This window comes from Oxyura jamaicensis, chromosome 27 (assembly GCF_011077185.1).
Source record: "Oxyura jamaicensis isolate SHBP4307 breed ruddy duck chromosome 27, BPBGC_Ojam_1.0, whole genome shotgun sequence".
In the NCBI taxonomy this organism is placed as follows: domain Eukaryota; kingdom Metazoa; phylum Chordata; class Aves; order Anseriformes; family Anatidae; genus Oxyura; species Oxyura jamaicensis.
In genome coordinates this window covers 5,020,765-5,045,784 of record NC_048919.1, presented here as the reverse complement: position 1 = coordinate 5,045,784, position 25,020 = coordinate 5,020,765, and the positions used below count along the sequence as shown (strand labels likewise).

General features: G+C 54.6%; 2 protein-coding genes across 2 annotated transcripts; one reads left to right on the top strand and one right to left on the bottom strand.

Annotated features, from left to right (window-relative positions):
* Positions 1 to 293: 293 nt before the first annotated feature.
* Positions 294 to 3,306, top strand: PSMB3 (proteasome 20S subunit beta 3). Its single transcript, XM_035347516.1, has 6 exons — positions 294 to 428; positions 807 to 991; positions 1,527 to 1,634; positions 2,022 to 2,199; positions 2,457 to 2,551; positions 3,180 to 3,306. The coding sequence occupies exons 1-6, from the start codon at positions 294 to 296 to the stop codon at positions 3,226 to 3,228; spliced, it is 750 nt and encodes a 249-aa protein (XP_035203407.1). The 3' UTR covers positions 3,229 to 3,306.
* A 388-nt stretch (positions 3,307 to 3,694) lies between these two features.
* On the bottom strand, positions 3,695 to 21,845 carry PIP4K2B (phosphatidylinositol-5-phosphate 4-kinase type 2 beta). Its single transcript, XM_035347515.1, has 10 exons — positions 21,827 to 21,845; positions 18,017 to 18,114; positions 16,804 to 16,900; positions 13,057 to 13,209; positions 12,147 to 12,293; positions 11,720 to 11,758; positions 10,327 to 10,440; positions 9,755 to 10,013; positions 9,279 to 9,382; positions 3,695 to 8,487 (listed from the first exon to the last, which is right to left on the bottom strand). The coding sequence occupies exons 1-10, from the start codon at positions 21,827 to 21,829 to the stop codon at positions 8,407 to 8,409; spliced, it is 1,095 nt and encodes a 364-aa protein (XP_035203406.1). The 5' UTR covers positions 21,830 to 21,845; the 3' UTR covers positions 3,695 to 8,406.
* Between the last annotated feature and the right edge of the window lie 3,175 nt (positions 21,846 to 25,020).

Genomic DNA, 25,020 nt, shown 5'->3' with positions numbered 1-25,020 from the left:
ATCCAGCTGCTCACTGCCCCTGCACGGACACCCCGCCGTGCAACCACCCAGCTGTGCAACGCCCTTGCTCGAGCACGCAGCTATTGTGCCAGGCCCTTGCACACGCACCCAGCTGTGCAATGCCCTGCACGTCCCTCGGGCAGGGCGATGTCCCCGCGCCCATCCAGCTGTGCCCGCTGCGCCCCCGCCCCTCGGTCCGCCGCCGTCCCGGCATGCCCCGCTCCCCGTGACTCTTCACTTTTCTCTCCTTGCCCGCCCCTTCCAGCCCCGCCCCTCGGCGGGCCCAGCCGCCAATGGCGAGCGGCGAGCGGCGAGCGGCGGCCAATGGGAGGAGGAGGGAGGCGGGACGAAGGAGCCGGAGCGGCGGCGGCGGAGGAGGCAGAAGCAGCAGCGCAGGGCCTGGCGGGGGAAGAGCGGCCGGCACCATGGTGGGTGCCGGGACGGGACTCGGGGGTACCGGGAGGGCTCGGGGGAGGTGCGGAGAGACCCGGGGGAGGGATGGGGGGAAGCCCGGGGGGTCCCGGGAGGTTCCAAGGGCTCCCGGTGGGGCCTGGGGGAGGGCCCCGGGGATACCGGGGGAGTTCCGGAGGGTCCCAGGGGGTCACGGGAGGGCTCGGGGGGTCCCGGAGAGACCCGGAGGGTCTCGGGGGTAAGGCTAGGAGGACCCCGGGGGGTTCCTGGAGGGTCCCAAGGGCTCCCGGGAGGGTCCCGGGGAGGCCCGGGGGAGGGTCTAGGGGGTCGCGGGGGGTTCCGGGGGTCCCGGTGCGGCGCCGCCGCCGCCCCCCCTCATCCTCCCCCTCTGGCAGTCGATCATGTCATACAACGGCGGGGCCGTGATGGCCATGAAGGGGAAGAACTGCGTGGCCATCGCCGCGGATCGGCGGTTCGGGATCCAGGCGCAGATGGTGACCACGGACTTCCAGAAGATTTTCCCCATGGGGGAGAGGCTGTACATCGGGCTGGCGGGGCTGGCCACCGACGTGCAGACCGTGTAAGTGCTGCCCCGGCCCGCGGGTTCACAGACTGAGCTTGGGAGAGGCACCTTTACACGGGGACCAACGGCTGGGCGACACCGGGTTTGCTCATTTGGGGAGGGTGCAAAGCCAGTACCAGCACTCCTTTTCTCGGCCTCCCCTCACTGGGGCTCTCTTGGGCTGTTGCAGCAAGCCAAAAGGCTCTGATCTACGTTAACGCTGCGCTCATCTTTGATCTCACAGCATCTATGGGTTGTGCTATTTCCCTCGTCTTTTGTATCGTGGGTTTACAAAGTTTCTGCTTATGTTTGCAATATGAGAGTAGATTCTTCTCTAAAGATAAAGCTGCACGTGAATTAAGGTCTTGTCACTGCTAAGAGGTCTGAATAATTTAATGTATAAAAGGAGCTGCATCTGGGGTGCTCACCTATCGCAGGCACACAGCAGGTTTGCTACCTCTCAGCACACAACAGAACAGTTCAGGCCTGGGTGAAGATGAAAGTGAAAGGCGCTTTCCCTGCCCTTAACATTGTTTCTCCTCTGTTCTTGCAGTGCCCAAAGACTGAAGTTCAGGCTGAATCTCTACGAGCTGAAGGAAGGCAGGCAGATCAAGCCTCAGACTTTCATGAGCATGGTTTCCAATCTGCTCTATGAGAGACGGTAACTGTCAAACACCCGAGTCACTGCGTTAGTGAAGGCTGTGGTTGTCAGAACCGATCCCATTCCAGAGAGCTGGGAGGATGAGGAGGGCTCCTTGTAAAGGCTTTTGATTTGGGAAAAGGAGATTTTCATCTAGAGACGTTATCTTCAATTTTCTTGCAAAACAATGAGTTTTGTTAAAATGCTCCTGTAACAGTACGAGTTCATTTACTTTGCCATGCTAAAACCATTGCAAGATGCTTCCAGCTTGACCTGAAAGATCCCCCAGCAACAGCATCTGTGTAATATTTTATTGTATGGGTGCTTACACGTGATGTGCAACTGCTTCCAGGTGGCTGAGCTGGAGAAAAACGGGGGGAAAAAACTGTGCTGTGTTTTTCTTCACAGGTTTGGACCTTACTACACAGAACCGGTCATTGCTGGACTGGACCCCATAACACACGAACCTTTCATCTGCTCTCTAGACCTGATCGGCTGCCCCATGATAACCGATGACTTCGTGGTCAGCGGCACCTGCTCAGAGCAGATGTACGGCATGTGCGAGTCCCTCTGGGAGCCTGATATGGTGAGTGAGGTGGCCAAGTTCAGCTCTGCTTCTTGGATTCAGCCTCCCGTTGTTACTTGGAGAACCTGAGCTAAACAGGCTGGATGCAAAGCTCTGTCCTTCGGTACTTCCTGGAGAAGTTCAGGAGGAAGTCCGTAGCTTACAGCAGCCTGCAGGAAAAATCTTGCAGCATCGTGGATGGTATTTTGAGGTTTGAACAACATCTGATGACTCAACATCTAGTTTTTACACCAACTAAAATAGCTTCTGTTCTTCAGGAACCCGATCACCTCTTTGAAACGATCTCGCAGGCCATGCTGAATGCGGTGGACAGAGATGCCATATCTGGAATGGGCGTAATAGTACACATCATGTAAGTGCTGCTCTCTTCCCCTACAGAACAGAGCTAGAATTTAACAAGCTGCACGTTAAAGTCAGTTGAGGGATCTCGCTCCCTTTCAGTGGCATTCTTAGCAGCGCTGTGTCCATTCTAAGTGGTATTTTATTTCTCATGGCTGCTCTCTGCTGCAGTCTATGGCTGTTGCTACAGCAGCCAGGGGAAGTTAACCCTAGACTTCGACTCTCACCACGCAGGGCTTCCCTAGCGGCATTCCCATCGGTATTTAGTTGTGTGATTCCTCACATGTGGGTAGCACTGGCCAAGAGGATGCTCTTTGCCAAAGCTGGATGCATGGTTTGCTTCAGAAGTCCAAATGCAGTCAGAAAGCTGCTTATTTTGCTCCCGGTGTTGCTTACTGCTGCGTACAATAAGCAGTATCCCAGGCATTACTGTTCATTGCAACTACTGAGCTCCCCTGGGGAGAAGTGGCAGGAGGATGGGGTTTTCTGAGTTTTAACAGCCACCTTCAGGTTTAGATGATCCCGCCTGCGCGAGCAAACAACCTACATATGCACATTGCATCTTGCTAAGGAAGTGATGATCTTTAAGGAAGCATTTGTCAGGAATTTACTGGTAGTTTTCTCCCTCTCTCCCTCTCTAGTGAAAAAGACAAGATCACTACCCGGACCCTGAAAGCTCGCATGGACTAGCCCAGCACAACTGTGTGTGCGTTTCACATCCCCGTCTGCTTGGACTTTTTTTTTAATAAAATTCTTTATTGTAGTGAACTTTCCTTTTCTTGAATCTGAACGGTAGGATTACATTCTCATCTCTAAAGCTATCGAAGGAGCTTGGGTTTCACACAGTAGTGCTCATCTTTCTCTCTAAGCCAGCTATGCTAATCTTTGCAGGCACACCTACGTGTGGCTGAGCTTCAGCTGCACCCTGAGGAGGCAGCAGCATCTCCTCCAAAGCAGTGTGAGCTCTTCCTGTTAGCTCTAATTCGTTCTCGTGTGCAGTACTTGGTAAAATTAGCTTTTATTTAGGAGTTCCAGTTTCCAGGCATGTATAAACAGACTTCTCCAGCTGTGCTTAATACAGGACTTACAATGAGCACATACCTCGTGGAGGACCAGCTGATGGTTAGAACACCACAGGACAGCAAGGAGGAACAGCTGTACACAAAGTTTTAATTTTATTTTTCTCTGGTTGGAGACTCATCTTGTAACATGCATGCATTTCAAAACAGTAACAGTGTCTCAAACTGCTCCTAGCAAACAGACAAGCACGGAGGACTTAAAATTCCTATTTAAAAAACAGCAGTGAAAAAACCTAGAATGCATTTTTTTTAGTTTTAAACTTAATTTATTCACATTTTTTCAGTTGCACTGATTAGCCCTGCCCACCCTTGTAACCTGTGTGTAATACACTCACTTGCCACAACTCCATCCAGCTGCATTTCGCGTTGTGCAGCTAAACAAAGACCAGCACAAGTTCTGAGTGGTGAAAACTGAAACCACTAAAAATGACGGCTGACCAGAAGTTGGTTCCCCACGCTTTGCCATCGCTATTACACAAGAATTCATTTCAAAGAGCAAGGAAAATCAGCAGTGGCTAATAAGGATACTGGAGAATGGCTCTGCAGAAGTAGAAGTTGTCAGGCAAACCTGAACGGGGGCATTAAGACGCAGACGGGGAGGAGATGGCCGCTCTGCTTTGGGACTTAGTGTTACAATGATCTGTCTCAGACGGGTTACGCAGCGCGGCGATCCAAGTTTTAGTACACACACTGACTTCTGAAAGGTCTGAACCACCTCAGGGTTGAACACTTTGACCTCTGCAGCTTAAGGGAGGCTTCTATAAAGACTGCAGAGTAGTCACAGGACTGGGGGGCAGCTGTTGAGGCTGAGACCCAACCCCTCCACCAACCATAGCCCGTAACTACGCTGCAACCTTGCTTTGTGCCTTCAGCTGGGCTAAGAGGGGAGACCCCGGTCACAGTTCCCCCTGGAAGTAGCTGGGGCAGCGCTCTGCAGGGCACAGCGAGGCTTTTCTCCCAGACAGCAAGGAAAGAACGTCTCAAGTGGCGTAGTGTTCTTGCTGGCTGTGATAAACCAATTTAAAACCAGGGTGCTCAGAGGTGGGAGTACGGCCTCATTCACACAGGAAATCAACTGCTGGCCCAGAGGTTCCCCTTGGGAGGAATTTCTTGATCGTGGCTATTACAATTAAAACCCGATCAGAGACGGCCTGAGCCAGGAGGGAAGGATGCCCCTGCTCCTGGCGATGAGAGGTGAACTCCGCTGCCCCTTGTTACGTACTGCAGATGCCAGGCCTGGCACTGACACAGAGGACGGGTGCTGCCTGCTGTCTCCAGAACGCGGAGTTCCTATTAAAGGGTGACCCATCAATGTTCTCGAGTGGTTTTTATTGCACTAAAGGGGCAGAAAAGCACCCAAACTGTGACTGCCTTCTTCTCCCACTCTTCTTTATGCCCCAGGAGCTTTCTCAACGGGGAAGAGGCAAGCTCTGGATTCAAAGCAGTTTGTAGTTCTTAAATTTTGACATTTTTGGCCCATGTTCAGAAAGGGAGAGACCCCCCGTACAGGCAGGACGATGGATCGTGCAGCTCCCTTCTGCCACAAGCTCACCCTGCCGTCAGGCACTGGAGTCACTCTGCCCACTAAGGTTTTCTTCCTTTTTGAAACTCCAGCTGACCAAAGAATTGCAATTTCTTGAGAAATCCTGCACTACGCCTGGGGTCAGAGCGATCTGCCTACCTACTGCAACCCTTTCAGCCGAGGGTGGTTTTCAGTCAAATGCACTTCAGTGTGAAGTGTTCGGCAGGGTACGTGCTACAGACAGAAATATCTACATTCAGCCAACTAGAACTAAATTCACACCAGAAACAGACAACAAACTAGCACAAGCAGTTGTAAAACCAGAATCGAAAGGGCTGGGTTTTCTTTTTAAATACTTGAGTTAAAAAAGTGACCTAAAACAAGATTAAAAAACAAAACAACAACAACAAAAAAGAAAAGAAAAAGTCCCTTTTAAAAACAAATCAAATATTTGCAGCTTCACCTCTTATTCTGGTAATAAAAATACTGTCTAGAAACAAAAATTAGCATTTTTAACATAATGCTACTTCTCAAAATGTAAACAATATACAAAATGCTTACGTTAAACAAAGTTACATACCTGGGTAATACATCATTAAGTGAGAAAATTGCATTTAATTACTTTAATACACACAGTATGGCAACTTGACAGAAGTGGCAGAATTGGGGAAGTGCTAAAGTGAATAGAGTTCGTGGGGCTTTTTGTATCACTTGAGCCAGACATCCAATTCAATTCTAGCAGGAGTTTGTTCCGAGCGGGGTAAGAAAATACAGCTACCTGCTCTTAAGCCCTTGGGATCATGAGTTCTGCAAAGACTGCTGCAGGAATTAACTGCATCTTAATTTCATTCCCGTTTATGAACTTCAGTGAATGAAATCGTTGCTCCTAGCTACACAAGCTCCGTTCTACCGCCTTTGGGTTGCTTGGTTTTTAGTGTCTCACTGTAGGATGTCGGCAGTTCACTGATTTCCCTCTCTCTCCTCCCCCCTCTTTCTTCTTCCTTTTTAATACACGATTTAAGGATAAACAGTTTAAGAAGCACAAGCGCGTTTCCCAGAAGGAGAACAGCAAACTTACCGTGCCAAAGTTGCAGATTCAATGCAGATTTTTAAAACTGTCAGGAATAAAAAGTGATTGGTATTTAATTTCCAATTGATAGTAAATGTAAGTGCTTATTTTTAAGAGAAAAGCAACCAATATAATGCCCACAAAACTAAGCTGACAATACCCTCTACGTCCTCCCTTTTCAAGGTGTTCTCATACCTGCACTTTTTTGTGGCTTTTGCAGCTAGGCACCTCAAGACACGAGACTCACCGGCCTCTCGGACAAGGGTGCGTTAGCTCCCCGCATCACCCCGAACAGGGACTGGAATACAGAGGCGGAAGAAATTTGTCCCACGTCAAAGGGAATGAACGAGTTAGAAGATTCATATCCCACTGTGACCCCCAATATTCACGCCTGACTTCCTAAGCACCCTACGTGCACTCGTGGGCTGACGCTTCAGCCCCCGTTTGTCCCCTCAGAGCTGAGACCTGCGGCATTCACATCGTGGCTCTGAGCACAAAAACCCAGGCCCGCATCCAGAACCCAGACCAGAGCTGGCATTTGTCTAGAGAAATTACCAGGGTGTGATGAGCACCAGTTATCTCTCAAAAGGACCAAGTTCCACACAGCAAACTGTAGCACGCGTTACAGCACAGGACAGACATTCAGAAGAGCTTATTCCCGAAACAAAGGCATATGTGAAAACAGTTCCAAGGCAGATAAGCAACGTGTTTCAACTGCAAGAGTTTGGTTCAAAACACTAAATCCTGCTTAAAAAGAAAAAGATTAAAAAAAGAACCAAAAGATCCGTAACTGTTGTGCAGCAGAGCTAACAAAACCCAAAGCAAGTCTGACAAGCTTGGCTGTGAAAAATATTACAAGCGTTCTGGAGACAAAACAGGACAAATTCACGCAGATCAGTCCCAATTTGGGGGGGGAAAGGACGGGGGGGGAGAATCTGGCGCAAGTGTTTGAGTATTTCCACTCCTTGACAGTCGCTCTAGAGAGGGGCATGGAGCAAAGAGGAAAACCGATTACAGCTCAAGTCCTGAGTCCTCTTGAGCAGCGGAACTTGCTCCAGTCACAGCTCCCAGCGCTCCCCACGGGTAGCGAGTCCAATTCCTTCGTGTGCAAGCCACATTGCCATTTCAAAAATAAACCAACCAGGCAAAGAGCCTCTGCCAGGAAACAAATTCAAGTACCTGTTGCAGATCGGGTGAGTAAGGAAGACTGAACATTAGCTAGATTAACACTGGCAGAACTGCAAGGTGAAGCTATATCTAAGAGACATGGCAATTCCTGACTGAGGTGCAAGAGGGAAATGTTCCAGATAGTCAAATGCTATCCCAAACCTACAGGTACAAAACACGTTTTTCTTCTTCTTTCACAAACTCTTCATAGCTGGCCAATTTAAAGCACGATGGCTCTGAGCACATCATCATCGGAGGCTGTGCGATGTCTCCACTACTCCTCACGTTGTTATTTTAAGTTCTAGGAGTTACACCTTTTTAAGCGATCATCTTTGGTAGATGTTCATTTCCCTCATCTTTCTTGTAAATCAAGTGCAGTTACAAAAAAAGGTTTTGTTACTTAAATTAACCCAAAAATATAAAGTGTCCCAGTCTGAATTTACCTAAAGTTCAGCGACTCCTCCTTATCAGAGTAATATTTTCCGTCCTCGAAATGGTGAGCTATTTTCCTTCCAATTCCTACCAAGAGGGAAATAAAAGGGCTCGTATGTCTTTCTGTTAAAGACAGTCCAATAATAATAATAATTAAAAAAAAAAAAAGTAGTAGTTTGTGGAATCAGGCACTGCTTCACTCTCACTGGATGCGATCTAGAGCGACCCTTTCATACAGTGCCACATGTCATATCCCTACGGGAGTCTCTTGATCGGAGAGGAGAAAACGTCATTAGAAAGAGCAGTGCTGAAACAATGCACTTTTCTTGTTTTAAAAAGCCCTCAAATCTACGTCTGGGCACTTCTGTAACAAAAACCCACTTTTCCACCTGGGTCAAGTGGACTGTTGGAGGGTGCACCTAGAATTAGTTTTCTCTTAAGTCACGCAGTGCCACACGCTCACTCTTGCTCACACACGCACAAACACACACACACACACCCCACAAGCTGCTACAGTGTCTGTTTTAGTGTCACAGGCTGCGTTCTCTGGTTGGAAGTAGCCCCTCTTCTCTTCGTTTTTCGCTGAAGGCTGAAGATGACTATGTCAGGATATTGGACATAAATTCGTTGAAGCGTTTAGAGTACTGCTCGGGGTTCACGGTGGAGATCTCTGCCCCAGCCTGCAAGGCAGAGAGGAGACAAGTCAGAACGCCCTCCTGGGGAGGTGAACCCTGCAGCACTGCAAAGGGTGGGGGACAGAGGACAGCAGGGCGTGATCACGTCAACATGGCCTGGCTGTGCTGGGAGAGACCCGCAACAAAACCTGCAAGGTCTAGGAAAAAACAGGTCTGGAGAGATCCCTGAGCTGATTTTAGCTTTACCTGGATCTTCTGCAGACCACCAAGTCAAAGCATTGCAGTTGTTCTTTTATGGTTTAGAAGAGGAAGAACACGAAAAACTCCACGTCCCACTAAATTGGGGTTTTTGAGCTCTTTTAGGAAGCTGAAAGTTGATGCCAGGGAAGAGGACTGGCCCCAGGAAGGGGCAGGGTGCTGCGACTCCCGGCTCTGTGAGGCCGTTGGGTCCACACCAGGGAACCTGAGCACATCCCAGAGCGGGTCATCTCCAAGGCATCGCATTACCCAGGTGAAGGGCTGGCAGAAGGGGCTCATTAGGGCCCCTGGGAGCAGATCAGAGAATGCAGCGAGGCAAACCAGTGACTGCATGGTAATTATTTGTTCTGCTCCACGAAGGGACGGGGAACCTCAGGTCTTGCTGTCCACCAACCAGAGGGAAAACCTTCCAAGACAGGCTGAGGAGACAGCGAAGGAACAGCTATTTCTTGGACACCACCAGAGGATTTCCATACTGGTAGAAAATCAGTGTCAAGAGGCATCACACACACACACAGGCATGCAGGCAAAGCAGAAGCCCCAGAGCCCATCCTCCCTGCAGGCAGCAGGCTGCTTACCCCATGTTTCACCGTTTTGGCAGCGTGTGCAGCTTTCTTCTTCGCATCGTACGGCGTAAGAATGTCTATAATGGCCATGAAGTACACTTCCTTCTTGGGGGCACCTAGCGAGGCAAGAGAGTTGCTAGCACACCCTGAGCTGTGAGCAAAGCCTGGCTGCACCCCCCTCCGTGAGAAATACACGGCGGATCTGCTTCAGTGCAACCAGCAGAGAAAGCAAGGCGGCTGGAGGCTGTAGAAGGGCAGAGAAGAATGTCTGGAAACAGCACACCAGAGACCCCCACGCTCTCTGAACACTTAACTGCTCTCCAAGCATCGCTTCCAACCTTTCAAACTCACACCATCTGCAACTCCAGCACTCGGCAGGGTCCCTGTCCCTCTGCAGACAGCCCTTTGTTCCGTTTAGCTCAGGCAGACCAGAGGACACCTCCTCTGCCCTCCAGACCCATTTCGGGGCCACGTTCCCCGATACTCACTTTCGTGACTTTTCATGGCGTAGACATCCACAGAAGGATCGAACTCTCCAGGCCCAAAGAAGCGAGGGTAGTTGAGGAGATTGCCAGGGCTGTCAGGGGGTGTGCCGTAGGAGGAAATGGGGTTGCCTCCAAGACCATCGTTCTCGCACTCCTCATCCTCTGCCCGATCCTCCACTTCCATCTCTTCCTGCTCTGCTCGGTCAACGTCGTGGATCCCGACCAGCAGGCTGTAGTCCATAATCTTCAGCTGAGCTAAAAACTGGGAGAAAGAGGTGAGTGGGGAAAAGAAAAAAAAAAGAGTATCCGTTTGGGATCAGAAATCCTCAGTCTGGCCCTCCCAGTACCTCCCTAAGAGTGTGGTAGTGAAAGCTAAACCCTTATTAGACTCCACAGAATCTACCCAGGCACTCAGATGCCCTCTGCCACCAGCACGCTCCTGACTGCATTTGTCTGACTGATGCAGGAGCAACCTGCTGCTCAGCCACGGCTGGACCGCTTGGGCCAGAAGCCACAGCGAGGATCCAGGTAGGGGAGGCACGCTCGGAGTAAAAGCTGTCCCCAGGAAGCTCTACCTCCACGTCCCGCTTCAGCTTTTCAAGGAAGTTCTTTTTACTCTCCTCTCCAACGTGCAGCTTCTGACCCTCATTCAAGAAGTCGTTGTCCTTGAACGTTGGCAGATCCTTGGCCTGCAACAAAAAGCCCGCGTCAAACCCTCCACACCCTCGGAGGAAGGCAGGTACACTGATCCTTCAGCAACGTGCTGATGCTGCTCGGAGACCGAGTGTGGGGTGGCACCAGAATACCTCTTGCCTATTTATAAGGCCTCATCCTGTCCACTAAGGATGACAAATGCCAGAGGCGGAGCACAGCATTGGTCAATGAACCCCTGTGCTGAGCTGTACCTCGGGGGAGGCGAAGGCAGACAGAGAGCAACTCAACTTCAAAGACTGCCAGGAAGATGTGCTGCAGGCTGAAAGCTTGACAGCTGGGCTCTAGCCAGAGACGATCCAACCAGCTCCCAGAATAGAAAAGAAATGCATTTTGTTGTTTTCTGATGGGGGGATGAAAAAAAATGCTTCTTTCCCTAAAGACTTGAGGAAAAAATTAAAACCACTGTGTTTTGAGGAATTTGTTTGCAACAGGCCCCGAGGAGTTCTCAAGGATACAGAACATACAGCCCCTTGTGCGACAGGGAATTACAGTATTTTGTTCTTAGAATGATATATGAGTGTGTGGTGGCTTTATATAGATCTAATATGAATAGTCTGAGACAAACTGCATAAGCAGAAAAAGCTAGAGACTAAACAGCCAGTGAGCCAGGGATACTTGGGCACCATGCAGCCGTGCCTTGATGCCAGAGCTTTTGGCATAAGTGAGACTTCCTTCGCTTATGACAGTGACTAATTTTGGGGCAAGCTGAAACGGGCTTACTCTATGGTCTCAAGCCTGCAAAGCCCATGTGCGTGTGCAAATCAAACAAACAAGCGAAAAGAAACAGTACCAGGACTTATTGCTGTGATTTCAACAAGACTTCTCACGGTAGTGCCAGAGCCAAAGTTTTCAGGGGCAGGATTCTTAGCTGTAGGTTCCCCTTAACGGCACCAGAAACCAATTTTACAAACACGGTGAGAAACGCCAAGAATCTGAGAAGAGCTGGTCTGGTTTATAAAAGCAGCTGCTGGAAAAGCCAACTGCTGACCTGGCTCAGCTCGATACGCTCGAGAGTGTTACGAAGAACTCCTTCCATAAAGACACCTCCGCGCTCCTGTGGGGTTTGCTACTTGGGGGCTTGTCTCTCAAGAAGCTCCCCTACCACCCCTGGTAGTGTCCTGGAAGGTGGGACACAAGCTCAGGGCCCATTTAACTTCCCCTGCTCAGTGCCCCTTGGGAAGAGGGAGGTCAGTGGGATCCCACCTGCCTCCAAAGACCAGGAGGAAGGAAGGGCTGGATGGGGATGGTCCATACCTTCTCCTTATCGCTCGCTTCCCTGGATACTGTTGAGCCCTAGCAAAAGAATAAAGAGGTCGTTGTTGCACTGGGTTTATATTCCTGAGGAATTTATTGACACCATTGAAGTCCTTTGTGCAGGTAAAAAAAGGAAAAAAAAGCACAACCCACAACCAAACACAAACTAAGCTACCAAACAAACAACCTCCCCCCCCCAGCAGTATTTTAAAACCAGTACCAAATCCCTTTTCATGCCTGAGGCAGACTTGCAGATCTCCCTGGTGTAGTATAGGAATGGGGGGATTGAATGATATTTGAGTCTTACGTGAAGCCCTAGCCAGAGACCCCAAAACCTGAACAAAAAGCAAAGCCCTGGACCTTCTCCAGCAGGTGTTACAAAGACCACCTCTCGCCCTCCTGGAAAAGGAGCCCTCCGAACGCTCACCTTCAGGTCGTATTTCCGATGCACAGTCAGCCTGTGACTAAACACGTTTCTGGTAACCACCATGTAGGTTTCCACTCCATCCACCGTGAGCCGGTACATGCCAAGGAACTGGGGCAGGAGGGTGTTCCCATGGCACTCCACTATGAACTGGAGGGGTGCGGGAAGGGGAGGGCAGAGAAAGAGCGCGGTCAGATGGAGCCCACCTCTGACAGGACACGAGCTCAGCAAGAAGGGGACAGGGAAGCCTCCGGTTCCAGCCATCTGACACCGGTGGGAAAGGAAAGGAGACTTGCAAACGGCTCCAAGCACCTTAACAGCAAGTTAGGGCACTGCGAGATGCTTCCAGCCCTGAACTGAGACAGAGCATCTCGCTGCGTGCGCGTCCAGCCTGCTGAAACAGGCTCAGTGTGTGTTTCTGTAGGCTGCCCACAGCAGGGCAGGTCTGTTGTTGGCACTGGCTAATATCACTTCTTGGGGTTATGCCAATTTATCTGAAAGGAAGGAGCAGATGGACCAGCAGATAACGTGGGCCGGGGCAGAACGTTTCCAGTTGTGCCACTTGCCTCCTCCTCCCTGCTGCAAGCAACTGCCTCCTCCCCAGTCCCTTTGGAAAGGCTAAGTCAAAGCACTGAGTTCGGAGCACGCTTACAGGTCTCAGGTAACAGCAGTCCAAAATCCACTGACGTAAGGGCCAGGGCGAGCTGTGAAGGACCCAGAGCTGTGAGGAAGCAGGCAGCCGTGCCCTAGTTGGCTCTCGGGCGCTAAGGAACACTGCTTTCTTCTGCAAAAGCTGTCTGCAAGCTCTGCCAGGTTGCTCACTGCGCATCCGAGCTCCAGTTCTCCAGCAAATCCCGAGCCGCTCCCCGAGCTGTTTGCCACCTCCCCTCCCAGGGTTCCAGACTCACCGTACCTGATGGTACTTCTTTAAGATGTTGTGCATCTCTGCCACGTCCTCGCTTGACACCGCCTTAATGACAAACCTCCTGTCGTAGGTGGTGAGGAACCGGGCCCCGCAGCGGCCCTGGCTGTCGCTGTTCACCGGCGCGCTTCGCGTCACCGAGTTCTGAGGGAACCAGAACAAAAAACGTGGGGAGGAGAGGCAGGAGCTGCCACCCCCCTGGAGAAGAAAGAAGAGCAGTCTCAGAAAGCAGCTGAGACACGGGTGACCAGGAGCAGCTCCACAGCCCGGCTCTGGGGGAACAGCCAGCCCAGGGACTTGATGCTTCACCTTCGTAACCGTGCCCGTGTCCCGGCTGAGCTCCCGAGCACACCTGCAAACCAGCTCCAGCTCTGACCGTTCACAAGGGAGCATCCCCGAGTGCTCAGCCCTGCTGAGGTTAAAGCCCCCTTGACTTATTTAGAAGTCTGAACGTGGAGTTTAGAGCTTTCACCTAGGCCTTCGGTTTGTTAACGTGTTTTACTCCAACACCTGGCATGCGCTTCTGAAGATGATTATTATTTTTAACTAATTGGTTTTTAAGAAGGCAGTATCAAAACTTCTTCGGATTCCCTCCTGGAAAACGAAGAACCGTCAGGATATTTCCAAGGTTTATGTAAAACTAGGACAAAATGAATGAACACGGCCTGTCTTCCTCCCCACCCAAAAGCAACGCCTACGCTGGCAAAAGTCTCACTGTTCAGGAACTCTTCACAGGTCATTCCGAAACCAAAAGCCAGTTATTCTTACAATCGGATGAAAAGGATTGTGAGTATAAATAGCCTGGCTGTTCTTCCAACAACCAGCAGCATCTGTCGTTATATCCCCGTCTCCACCCTTAGCAACGAAACGTTGCAGCTTCTTTTTGCACTTGCAGCACCATTGGAAAATCCCAAGCAAAGCAGCTGTCTGCCTCCTTCCCCGAGCCACCACAGGGCTCGTTGTTCCGATCCCACCCCGATCTGCCCGGGTGGGAGGACTTTCTGTGAGCCCCATCCTTCCGTTAACCCGCTGCTCTTCTCACCTTCCAGCCTAACCTGAGCCAGCCGCCGGGCTCCTCTGGCATTTCTCAAAAACTGCCTTCCAACGGCACCGCCCCGGTTACCCGTGTGTGTTCAGAAGCCATTTTGCCAACCCCCAGTACAGGCTCAAACTGGGATTTCCTTGCCACTGGTGCGGCTGGGGAGAGCTGTGCTCTGAGACGCAGCGGCGCTGGTATCTGAACAGCAGTCTTTTAGCTCGGGGGGATGTCCTTCAGGATCTCAGCGCAGCTCGGGAGGTGTTTTTTAGCTACCAGTGACACCGTTCTCGCCTCCCTTCAGCTGTCTGAGGAGCAGGCAGCAGAGGGAGCCTGCCCTTCTGCAGACGCAGACACGCAGGCGAGCAGAGCCTGCTGCGACCGAGGGATTTACCACGGCACGCTGCAAGCGAGCCGAGAGGATTCCTTTCAGAACGAAGCATTTAAAGCCTTTAAAACTTTAATGAAGCAGGGGAAAAACTCTGCTCCTGCCAATGGCTTTAGAAGCTGTCAGGAAAATAAAGGCAAACAAAAAACCCTCGCTTCTCACTGACATTTGCAAATGAGTCCGTGCTACACAGTTTAATCACCCCTCACCTCAAAACCACAGAGCGTTTCTGCTAGAGGAGATGGGAAGCAGAAATTGTGACCACATATGGACATTACCAAACTCCCAGCCCTTAGGTTTACTTCATTCCCTTCCTGTCACTTCCACCTCCTCCAGAGCTGGAGCGTTATATTTAGCATCCTGGCTCAATTCCCACTGCACTTTACCCACCTGAATTTAGCTCAATAAATGTTTTCTGCTTTCTGTTCTAACGAGGCGCTTTTAAACAGCCAAACGATCTGCCCGAGAAGGAAGAAGCGATCCTTCAGAGCAACAGGTGAGGCGTAAAGGACAGACAGGTAACAGGAACCAAGAGGACTGGGGGTGCTGCTGCGTACATTACTTCCTATGGCTTTGACCATTTCTTAAAACACAAAGAAGAAGAAATGTCTAGAATACACCATAGCAGATGGATCGGGAGAAAAAAAATAATGAGGAGCTAATCACCACATGCAAGAAGTTCATTAAGGGGCACGGAGGAAGGCAGCACGAAGCAACGCCCCAGCCCAGCGCCCTCCCCAAGAGCCCCGCAGCCCGGCGGTGACTCCTGCCAACACACCGGGAGGCAACGGGACCCATTCTCCTGGCGAAACGCCACCGCTGCCCAGAGAACGGGCCTGGCGGGACGAGGGAGAAAGGAGAAGGAATAATCCAACAGGCAGGCGGGCCAGAGCGGGGCTGCCACAGGCAGCAGCCAGCATTTACTGCTCCTCCTGGGGATGGCCGACCCCTTGCGGAATTAAAACAAAGAAAACCATCAGTTCTGCACCAAAAAGGCGTCTTGCTGAGCAAACACCCTCAGCGTGCCCGGCTCCAGCACGGCGGGGCAGGCAGCAGATGATGGTCCCCAGCAGCCAGCAGAGAGGCGGCTCTGGGACACAGAAAAAGAAGCAAAAAGCCCCAGGCACTGACGCCAGTGTCCTCGGAGGTTGTCCCTTCCCACAGAGGGACCCGAGAGCTCTCCCCTGGGTCTGGGAACAGGGCAGAAGAAGAGATGCAGGTGCTACGCCATCTGCTCTTCGTGCCATGAGACCGCAGACCAGGTCAGGTTACACCCAGTTGCTCACCAGGACAACAAGCCACGCAGGGGGGCTACGCGAACCCACCTCGCTGTTCCATTAACCTGGGAAGAGGAGCTGGCCAGGCAATAACCTAGACACGGGGAGAACTCCGACAGCAATGGGGAAGGTGCACGCACACGAGGACAGGGGCCCACCTGGTACCAGAAAGCAGCAGCTCAGTGAGATTCGCAGGAGTAACTGCTCCCATCGTGCAGGCAGCATGGCCGGGCTGGTACGAGAGGTAGAGAACACAAAGAGCACGAAGCTCGCAGCCCTCAGCCCCGCTAGCGTGCCGCGCTGGGCTGGCAGACTGCTGGGAGTCTGTTGGTGGAAGCCCTTGCCCAGTCAGTGCTGGCGCAATGCCCGCCTTTATCAACGGCAGCGGAGTGCCAAAGATAACGGGTTTAATTACCTAGCACTCGGGCGGCTAAAGGCCACGCTGCTATCAGAGCCGCCCTCTTCTGCCCCGCTGGCTTTTCCCTCATCTAAGTGGCCTCTTACCAGCCGCGTGTGCGAGGCTACGAGCTGGGCACCCAAGGGTGGCCCTGCTGTAAGAGCTGCAACATCTGTCTCTGGATTTAAGCCCAGCTGTACTAATAAAGAACACGCCTCCAAGGCAAGCCCCCGGCCTCGGCGGACGCGTCCCCAAGCAGCAGCCACCTGGATAGACCCAATTCAGCAGCACCGCTGCTTTGCGCGCACATGCGGTTAAGGCAAAAGACAAGGCAGGCTCCTTTTCCCTGCAGAAGTTCTGCGCTGGATCGTTGTTATCCCCCAGCTCCCGCCTGCCTGCAGCACCCTGCTGCCTCCTGGTGAACGCCCACACCGTGGGAGCAGGGATCGTCTCCGTCCCGTGACTGCCCGCTGCTTGGCACCACAGGGTCTGGGGGGGGCAGTGGTAAAAGCTTTCAAACCATGATTATAAGCCCATAAAAACTAACCACAGAGAACGCTGGTATTGTGTTCTCTCCCCCAGCTTTGTTATTCTGTCCCAGAGGAAGGATTCAGGAAGGCAGGGAGAGAAGGGAAGGTACCTGGTAGTCCTGATCATCAATCCCAAATCTTTCCCGGAGGTTTCGGAACACCAGCGGACAGTACTCCTTAAACTTAAAGCGACTTGGCAAGTTTTCCCTAGGGCAAAGCAGAACAGACAGCCTTGTGAGACGATCAGCCGGCGAAATCAAGCTCCCTTTGCCTCCCGCTCCATCACCCACCCCACCAAGCCCCCTCCTACCCACGAGGGCCAAGTTCTGCAGATGTTTGCCCCTGGTAGGGCAGCGTGTTCCCTTGGGTGCCTACAAAAGGCACCTGGCACAGGAATGCTCTGCCTTAGCGGCTCTGTGGGTGAGGCTGTCTGCCTTGCAGCACTCCTGCAATTAATAATTTCAGTAATTTCTCTCCCCTCCTCCTTTGTCGCTTCGTTCCGTTCGCTAACACGGCTGCCCCTGCAACACGCTGCTGCTGTTTAAGATGAAAAGCTGGAGGAAAAAGGGGGGGGCTCTGATTTCCGAGCGGATCAGATCACCGGCGCGTCAAAAGAAAGGTCAGCGTGAGCCAAACCACCTCGCCCAGAACGCAGAGGAGAGGTTGACTCAGCTCCAGCCTGGCACGCTCCAGAGCGCTCCAACCAGCCCGGCGCTGCCCCTACCCCTCGCTGCCCAGCTCGGAGGGCATCGTGTGGGGAAAACAAAATCAGTGTGAAGAGGGGCAGAGCAGCTACTGCAGGTCGCTGGTGCCAGAGACAAACTTCCGAACCGCACTCCCGCTCTCTAAAGCTGATCCACGTGAAATTTGGCGAAAGTGAGCCGTTAATCGGGGAGCGCTGCGGACCTGCACAGGGCCAGGGTGATCACGGCTCTCGGCACCAGGCACAGCCACGGTTTTAAAACGGTTTCCAAAAGCTGAGCCTGGGAAAAGGAGAAGGGGCTCCGTCCAAACCCCAGGGGGGCAGGGGCACAACGCAGCACCACAGCTCTCCGAACAGCCTCAAAGAGAGGAGGACCCTGGCAGGTCACAGGGAGCAACTCCTGCCCTGTCAGGGCGCAGACCCCAGGCCACAAGGCAGCACCTCGCTGGCAGATTCCCCCCTCCCACGTCCCCGTGTCCTCCTGCGTGGTCCTGGCAGGACACGGCCAGGCCAGATCCTCCCGGCATTAGAGCAGGGAACAAACCAAAAGGCCTCCACCGCACCTGCGGCCCCTACAGCACAGGGCTTTAGTTACAAAGCAGTTGTGGGCTCACACTTACTTGTTAAATAGATGATTGTCCACCTTAATCTTACTGTAGGCTTTGAAGTCGTCGGGCATTAACATGACGGGGACGGGAACGTTGCTGAGTTCATTGATCTGAAAGAGGAAGGAAAAGCAGACTCAGCACCCAAATTCCACAGCCCTGCAGCTACCGTCCATGGATTCACGGGATGCTCGACGCCCCAGGAGCTGGTTGCGAGGGGATATAACCCGTCAGGCTTCCAGAGCAGCTTGCTGTGCTGAAGCAGCCTGGAGAACACTGGCTACAAGCCACAGAAACACCTCACTGCATCGATCACGGGGCGAGCGCTCCCCCAGCCAGCCTCGGCTCTGCCATCTGATCGCCCAGGATCCAGCTTAGAATCGAGACAAACCTACAGACCAAGAAACGGCAGATTTCCTGTTTTAAATGAATCGCCTTTGCCTTTATTTAGGAAGCGTGGCATCAGCCCACTTCTGGACGAGTTCTCAGCGTTACAAAGCAGGGATGGCAGAACCTCCAGCGCGACCGGCGGGACAGAGCGCGGGCAGCTCCGGCGCGGCGCAGCTCCCCTGCGGGTGCCGTTTCTCTGTTTGCCATCTCTCGTTGCTCTTATCCCACCTTCTCCGGAGGGATGAGTCACTCCGCCAGATCGTTTTCGCTCCTCAGTCATGTGTGGCAGCCACAGGGACAGAGGGGAGCGGAAGAACGAACGCTCAGCCACAATTGTACGGAGGGGCTGACGCTGCAGCACCCCGCGGCCGCCACTGCGGACGGTGCTGGGCTGCCCTGCTCCGGGCAAGGAGGTGCCGGTGCTCGAGAGCGGGTAGTGCTGGAGAGCAGCAGGCAGCTCCGGCAGCTGCCAGCTCCGGGTTCTGCTCCCAGCCCCAAAGCCCAGCAGGCAGGGTGACCCCCAGCACGGCACGCGGCATCTTACAGGGTCCAGGCTGCCAGCCCAAGGACATGGAGCCCAGTGCTGGGGCTCCCTGCGCGCACCAGGACGCACGAACAGCCCGGAGATGCTGCCACGTCTCCACCGAGGGGCTGGAGATGAAAGGAGGCAGGAGGAGAGCATCCTGCTCGGCTCCGCGAGGGGCACGGAGGCACTGGCTGCGGAGCCGTGCCGCGAGCTGTCGAGCACACGAGCACGCCCTGACGAGGTGGGTACTTCTCACATCCTCTCCCCATCGTTACCGGTGAAAAAAACCAGACCAGATTTAACAAACGTCAGACTGGAAAGACACACACACACACTGCAAAGAGAAGGGATGCCTATTTTCGGAGGCTGCCATCCCACACAACAGATAAGCGGAAAGGAAAGCGGCCGCCGCTCTGCCAAGAGCCACGCCGGTGCTCTCCAGAGCCCTGCCCAGGATTTACTTTCCATCAGCACCAAGGAGCATTGAGCGCTCCCATGAAGTGCTTCGGGACGTATGGGGAATGCCACGCTGGGGAATGAATAAACCACGTCGTATGCCTCCGCCGCCTGGGATCACAACGGAGCAGGAGGCCAAAACCCCCCCGGGCTCCATCCTGCACCGAGCGGCCCCGGGCTACAGTGAGAGGAGAGGAGAGGCAACAGGAGGCTCCCAAACCCCAGGGTCCAGGTCCCAGCCACTGCAGGCAGCGCCTGGGCGAGCCCCCTGCTGTCATCGTCCCACTGGCAGAAAGGGAAATTAGCAGAAAACTGCTAATTCCGTGCCGAGCAAGAGGTGCTGCCTCCAGCCGCTAATTATGGCTAACGGGAGGGGAAGCCCGACAGCACCGCTCCTGAGACACGCCTGTTCTCAGCCCTCTTCCCGGCGGTGCCGAGGCACAAACAAGCCATGAGCAGCCTGTTCCCGAGCGGAGGAAGGGTGCTGACGGCTGAGAGGGAACAGCAATTTCGAGATTTTCTCCTCCCTGCCAGAAATTCAGACACGAGCGGTAGCAAAGCGAGATGTCGAGACGTCTCCGGGTGTCCTCGTTTCTGCCAAAAGCAGAATCCTCAAAGCAAACGCTGTACCTGCTGCCCGTCTCCTGACGGGCCGAAGCGGTGCGCCAAGCTACCTCGCCTCGCTTAGAAGCGGTGCGCGCTCCTCCGGGATAAAGCAGCCAAAAAAAAACCATCCCCACGGAAGCCTCTCCCCGCTTCCAGCTGCGTGCAGCAGAGCCTTCCGGATGCTTCGGGATCCTGGCTCTGGGGGACAGGGAGAAGGAAGGGATTCGTGCCACGAATCGCCGCCTCGCAGAGCTGCCAAGGAGCTGAACTGGCCGCCTGCGGTCCCAGCACCCGCAGCCTGTCCTCCACCGCCGCCAGATGGCTGCGGGGTCCTGGTTCCTGACACCAGCCTGAGATGAAGCACGGCTTTGGGATCGAGCGATTGGTTTATTTAGTGAGAGGGACGTGCCCTGCGTGCTCCCACCGCTCCAACGCTCGACGCTTTGCTCAGGATCCCAAGGGAAGAGGGACGAAAAGCCCCCACACCGCGCCGTGGGTAGGGCAGATCTCACCCCTGCCTTCTCGCAGGGCAAGCCCAAGGGTGGCGGGGCCTGGCCCCGCAGCAGCACTGAGCACCAGATCCTGCCCCAGCCAAAGCAGAGCTCAGCAGTGGCCGGCACGGCTCCGCAGGGCTCCTCTCCTGTGCTTATCGTGGTGGAATCTGAGCAGCCTCTGGGAGCAACGTGACGAACGCCTGGCACATGTTTGCTCTCTCGCCTTCTCCCCAGGGAGAGGCGTGCAGCCGATTATAGCAGAGCGCGGCTCCGGGTATTCACGCTACGGGAGGAAGGTCACAGCAAGGTGCCCAGCGGTGGGGTGCCCAGCACACCCACGGCCCGACCCCGCTGTCACCCCCAGGGGTCTCCCAGCCGTACCAAGCTTGGCTGTACCTGGAGCTCTGGAGGTCTCCTCCAGGGCTGGCGCTGGCCACAAGGTGGGCAGAGGGATCTTGGGCTGGGTTCTTGGCTCTGGGAGAGGCAGCTGCCGGGAGCTGAGGGGCAGCAGCAGGCAGCACCCGTGGGTCCCTCAGCATAGGCTCAGGTCGTCTTGAGAGGCACAGGAAGAGGAGCACGGGAGCTTTCCATCTCCCCGCTGGGCAGAAAGTACCGACAACCTGTCGGGGAGCAGCCCCGAGCTGACAGCACCCCCGAGAAGAGCGTTTTGCTGCTGCCCCCTGCGCTCTGCAGCAGCTCCCACGATGCTGATCCCGGCTCTCCCCAGGTCACAGAGCACAGGGCACGAGCCCGACGGCCCCGCAGGAGACTCGCGCACACCAGGCTCGGAGGGACCCAGAGGAGCGCAGAGGATTTAAAACCAAGACTCCTTTCAGACCAAGTGACTGGCATCCTTACCGGGCAAGAGCGTGGGAGCTGCGGGAGGGCTGCTTCGCGACTCTCGGCTGGTTTCTCACCACCTTCTGAGACCAAAGGACAGCCCCGTACCCGGAGGTCGTCCCAGCACAGAGGGACAGGGCAGCGGGTGGCCCGGCGTCAGGACAGCCGGTCCTGAGCTGCCTTTCTGCAGGGAAAAGCAACCAGGTGCCACCAGGGCAGGATCCACGGCTCGGGGCAACAGCAGCAGGCGAGGGAGGGAAGAGGAGACCCCCCCCCTTCTCCCCCGAGCCTCAATCCTCCCCCCTTGCCCCTTTGCCCGGCAGCAGAGGACCAGCAGTCAGCAGGACCCTGGGTTTAGCTGCGGCTGATCGTTGGTCTCTGCCCCCAAAGCCAATTCCTTTTCCAATAAAACCCGCAGCAATATCCCATGTCATTCAGGGACAGCTGTCAGAACGAACGGGCCAGCCGTAATTTTGTTTCAAAACCTGACTGGAGCCTCGAAGTGGCAATTACCATCAGTAAATTGATGGGAAAACGCAATTTGTTTACTAACAAGATCCAGATGATGGAGTGTGAGAGTCTCCTCTCTAGGATTCTTTACAACGGGATTTTGTGCAGGAAAATACAAATGCTTTGTTCCCCTCGATGCCTTTCAGCCCGGCAGCTCCAGGTACCCCCCGAACAGCAGTTAAACCCCGGGGAAGCAGGGGTAAGAGACGTGCAGCAAGAATCGCTCCGACCAGCATGGAGAAAAACCCCACATCTGCAGCAAAACTTTGCAGCTGCTCAGCACAGAACCACCAGGCAACGGTTAGAGGGACAAAACCCCACCGTTTTCCATGAATTAGAGCATGATTAATCAGCATCCAGGCTACCAAACCCCCACGCTACGCTGCAGAAGAATGGTTCCTGCAGTCAATACGGGGCCAAGGAGCACAAAGGTTCAGCCACAAACCCGCAGCCTGCAGCGCAGCCGGCACCTGAGCCCCGCGCTCCTCGCTGAGCCGCCCGGGAACGCCGGCTTTCCTCTCCGTTCCCCCCGAGGGAAGAAGCTCCCCGAGTCCCGGTTTTCCCAGCAGGTCCCGGGATGCGAAGGCTCACCACAAGCAGCCCTGATCGTTAACGCCAGCCACCATCTGCTGCCCTCTCCGGAGGTCAATTAGAGCCGCGGCACACAGCGAGTGCTGGGGAGGACGAGCGCCCGCCGCCTGCCCCGTGCCGGCCCCGGTTTATGGGGCTTCACCGCTCGATACGTGGCAGATGCTGCTCCAGGCTGGAACGAGCCCGGCAGCACCAGGAACCACGCTGCAGAGGAGGGAGAAGCGTGCTGCAAATCCCAGTTTTGTTACTGCACTCGCATACTAACCGGCTGTGCTTTGTGCCGGCTGGCACCGCTCCAACAGGGCCGAGGAGCTCGGCCACTGCCCCCGCCAGGGTCTGAGCCTCTGGAGCGCAGGGGGCTGCCCCGGGCGAGACCCGCAGCGCCAGCAGAAGAGAACTGCCCCTCTCAACAGAAACGGGATTGTTTTTTTTTTATGCCTGCCAGCATCCCCAGAGCTCCAGGGACGGCTTCCAGTTGACGAGCAGCCTCCTGGAGAAGCATCGCCGCGCCCTGCAGGAGCTCTCCTGCTCGTTCCAGGAGCAGAAAGATGTCGCCCCCCCAGCAGCCCCCGAGCTCGCCGGGACGGCAGCGCCTTGCACCATCAGCACCTCACACCCGTTTCTATGGTTCCCGGAGCCTCACAGGATGCTGCCGTGTTCACCCGGCCGGTCGTTCGGTGCGAGGTGGCTTCTCCCCTCCAGCCACCGCGGCTTTCCCCTCGCTGCCGGCGAGCTCCCGCATGCACGCATCCAGCCAGGGCACGGAGGAGGCGCGCGGAGCACGGCTCCGAGGAGCTGCGTCGCCTCTCCCAGTGCCATGACAACAGCAGGCACGAGCAGAGCTTCTGCAGAGCCATCTCCACGTTTGCTGGATTTCACGCCGCTGGCTTGCAGCTTACAGAAGATTCAGAAATCATGGGCGAACCTCCGGGACCCCGCTCCCTCCTCTTATCTGCAGGAGTCTGCGCGGAGTCCTCTCCCCTGGTTTTCTCCGGGGTTTTCTGGTTCGGGATTTGGCTGCTGGGCTGACACCACCCGCGTTTGGCCCCGTTTACGCCAGCCTCGGCCCCACCCCGGCTCCAATTGCTCTAAGTGTTGGCTAGGGACCACCGGGACGGCCAAGACCCAGCTCAGGATTTGAACAGAACTGCTTGGGGCCGGTGTTCCAGAGCCAGCTCCTGTTCTCCGGGTGCTAACATCGCTGCTCCCGGTGCTCTCCGGGCCCATCGCTGCTCCCGGTGCTCTCCGGGCCCATCGCTGTCCTCGCACCGGCTGCTGCTCAGCCTGTTCAAACACAAGGCAGGGCCGAACCGCTGCCAGCCTCGGTTAACGGACCCAAGAGAATTTCCTCACTCAGCAGAGACGGGGGATTGCATAAAAGGCTTGGTTGTTTGTTTGATTCGTCCACAAAATAAAAGTTCATTCCAACTGCAAGCACTTCTGACAGCACCTTCCTGGCCGTGCCGACAGCGGCGCTTTCTGCCTCTCCTGCCGCGGGGACCCTGAGGCAGACCCCACAGCCCCGGGATCCACCCTGCCTTGAAAAACTGGGGTGCGGAAGCCAAAGGCTAGCCGAGTCCCCGTCAGATTTCTAACGAGGCGCTCCTGAAAACGCTCACGGGCTGCCCGGGCCCATCTGCTGGAAGAACATCAGCAATTCCGCTCCCTGCGTAAGCGGGACTCCAGCGTCTCGCCCTGCTCTGCGCTCGGGAGGTGCAGCTGCTCGCGTGTTGAGCAAACACAAACGCTCTGGCGCGCGGCCGGCTCCGCGGCACGGCCACGCCAGCTCCCAGCCCTTCCAGGCACCCCAAGGCTCGCCCCGACGCAAGCCGAGAGCAGCGGCAGGGAGCTGGAGGAACGGAACGGGGAAGGACCCGGTGGGAAATGCTGGGTGAGGAGGTCACGGCTGAAGTTTTCCGAACCCTTCCCCAGCCCCTCGGGGTACGGTCCTCGTTTCTGGCAGCGTTTCTTCATGACAATCATCTGATACATCTCGTTACTCCAGCCATCACACACAGCTGTCAGCTTGCCTTCTTCCCCGTGCCCAAGTATCTCACGGCCAAGCGCCCCAGAAGTTACAGCGCCCTGATCCAGGCCCTACAAGAGACGCCAGAACTCCCAGTACCAGGCAGCTACAAAAGCGGAGGCTCGCTGCCACCAAGCAACAACTGTCCCTAGGAGCCCGCGGACGAAACCGGGAAGAATCTCACCAATTTGCCTCTTTCTTCACGGCTCCTAATAGCATCACTGATCAAAGCCTGATTAATTCCATTCCCCTGCTTCTCGGGCAAGGCTCGGAGCAGCAAGTACTTGGGACATCCTTTGAGGAAGACAATGCCGCGTTGAACCGCTCTGGAAGCTTTCATTCCATTGTCACGCGAACTAGAAATAAAACCCTGTTTTTCTGAGAGCGTTATTTGTTTCTGCAAAAAAAAATAAGCCCTGACCCCTGGCACTCTCTAGGAATCCTCCGTTAACGCAACAGGGAGACAGGGGCCTGAACCCGAGGGCGCGTTCGCTTAAGGGATGAGGTTTCTGGGTTCTGCGACCACCTCAACCTCCTCCCGGGGCAGCATCCATCGCCCGCAGCCAAGACAGCGCGGAGG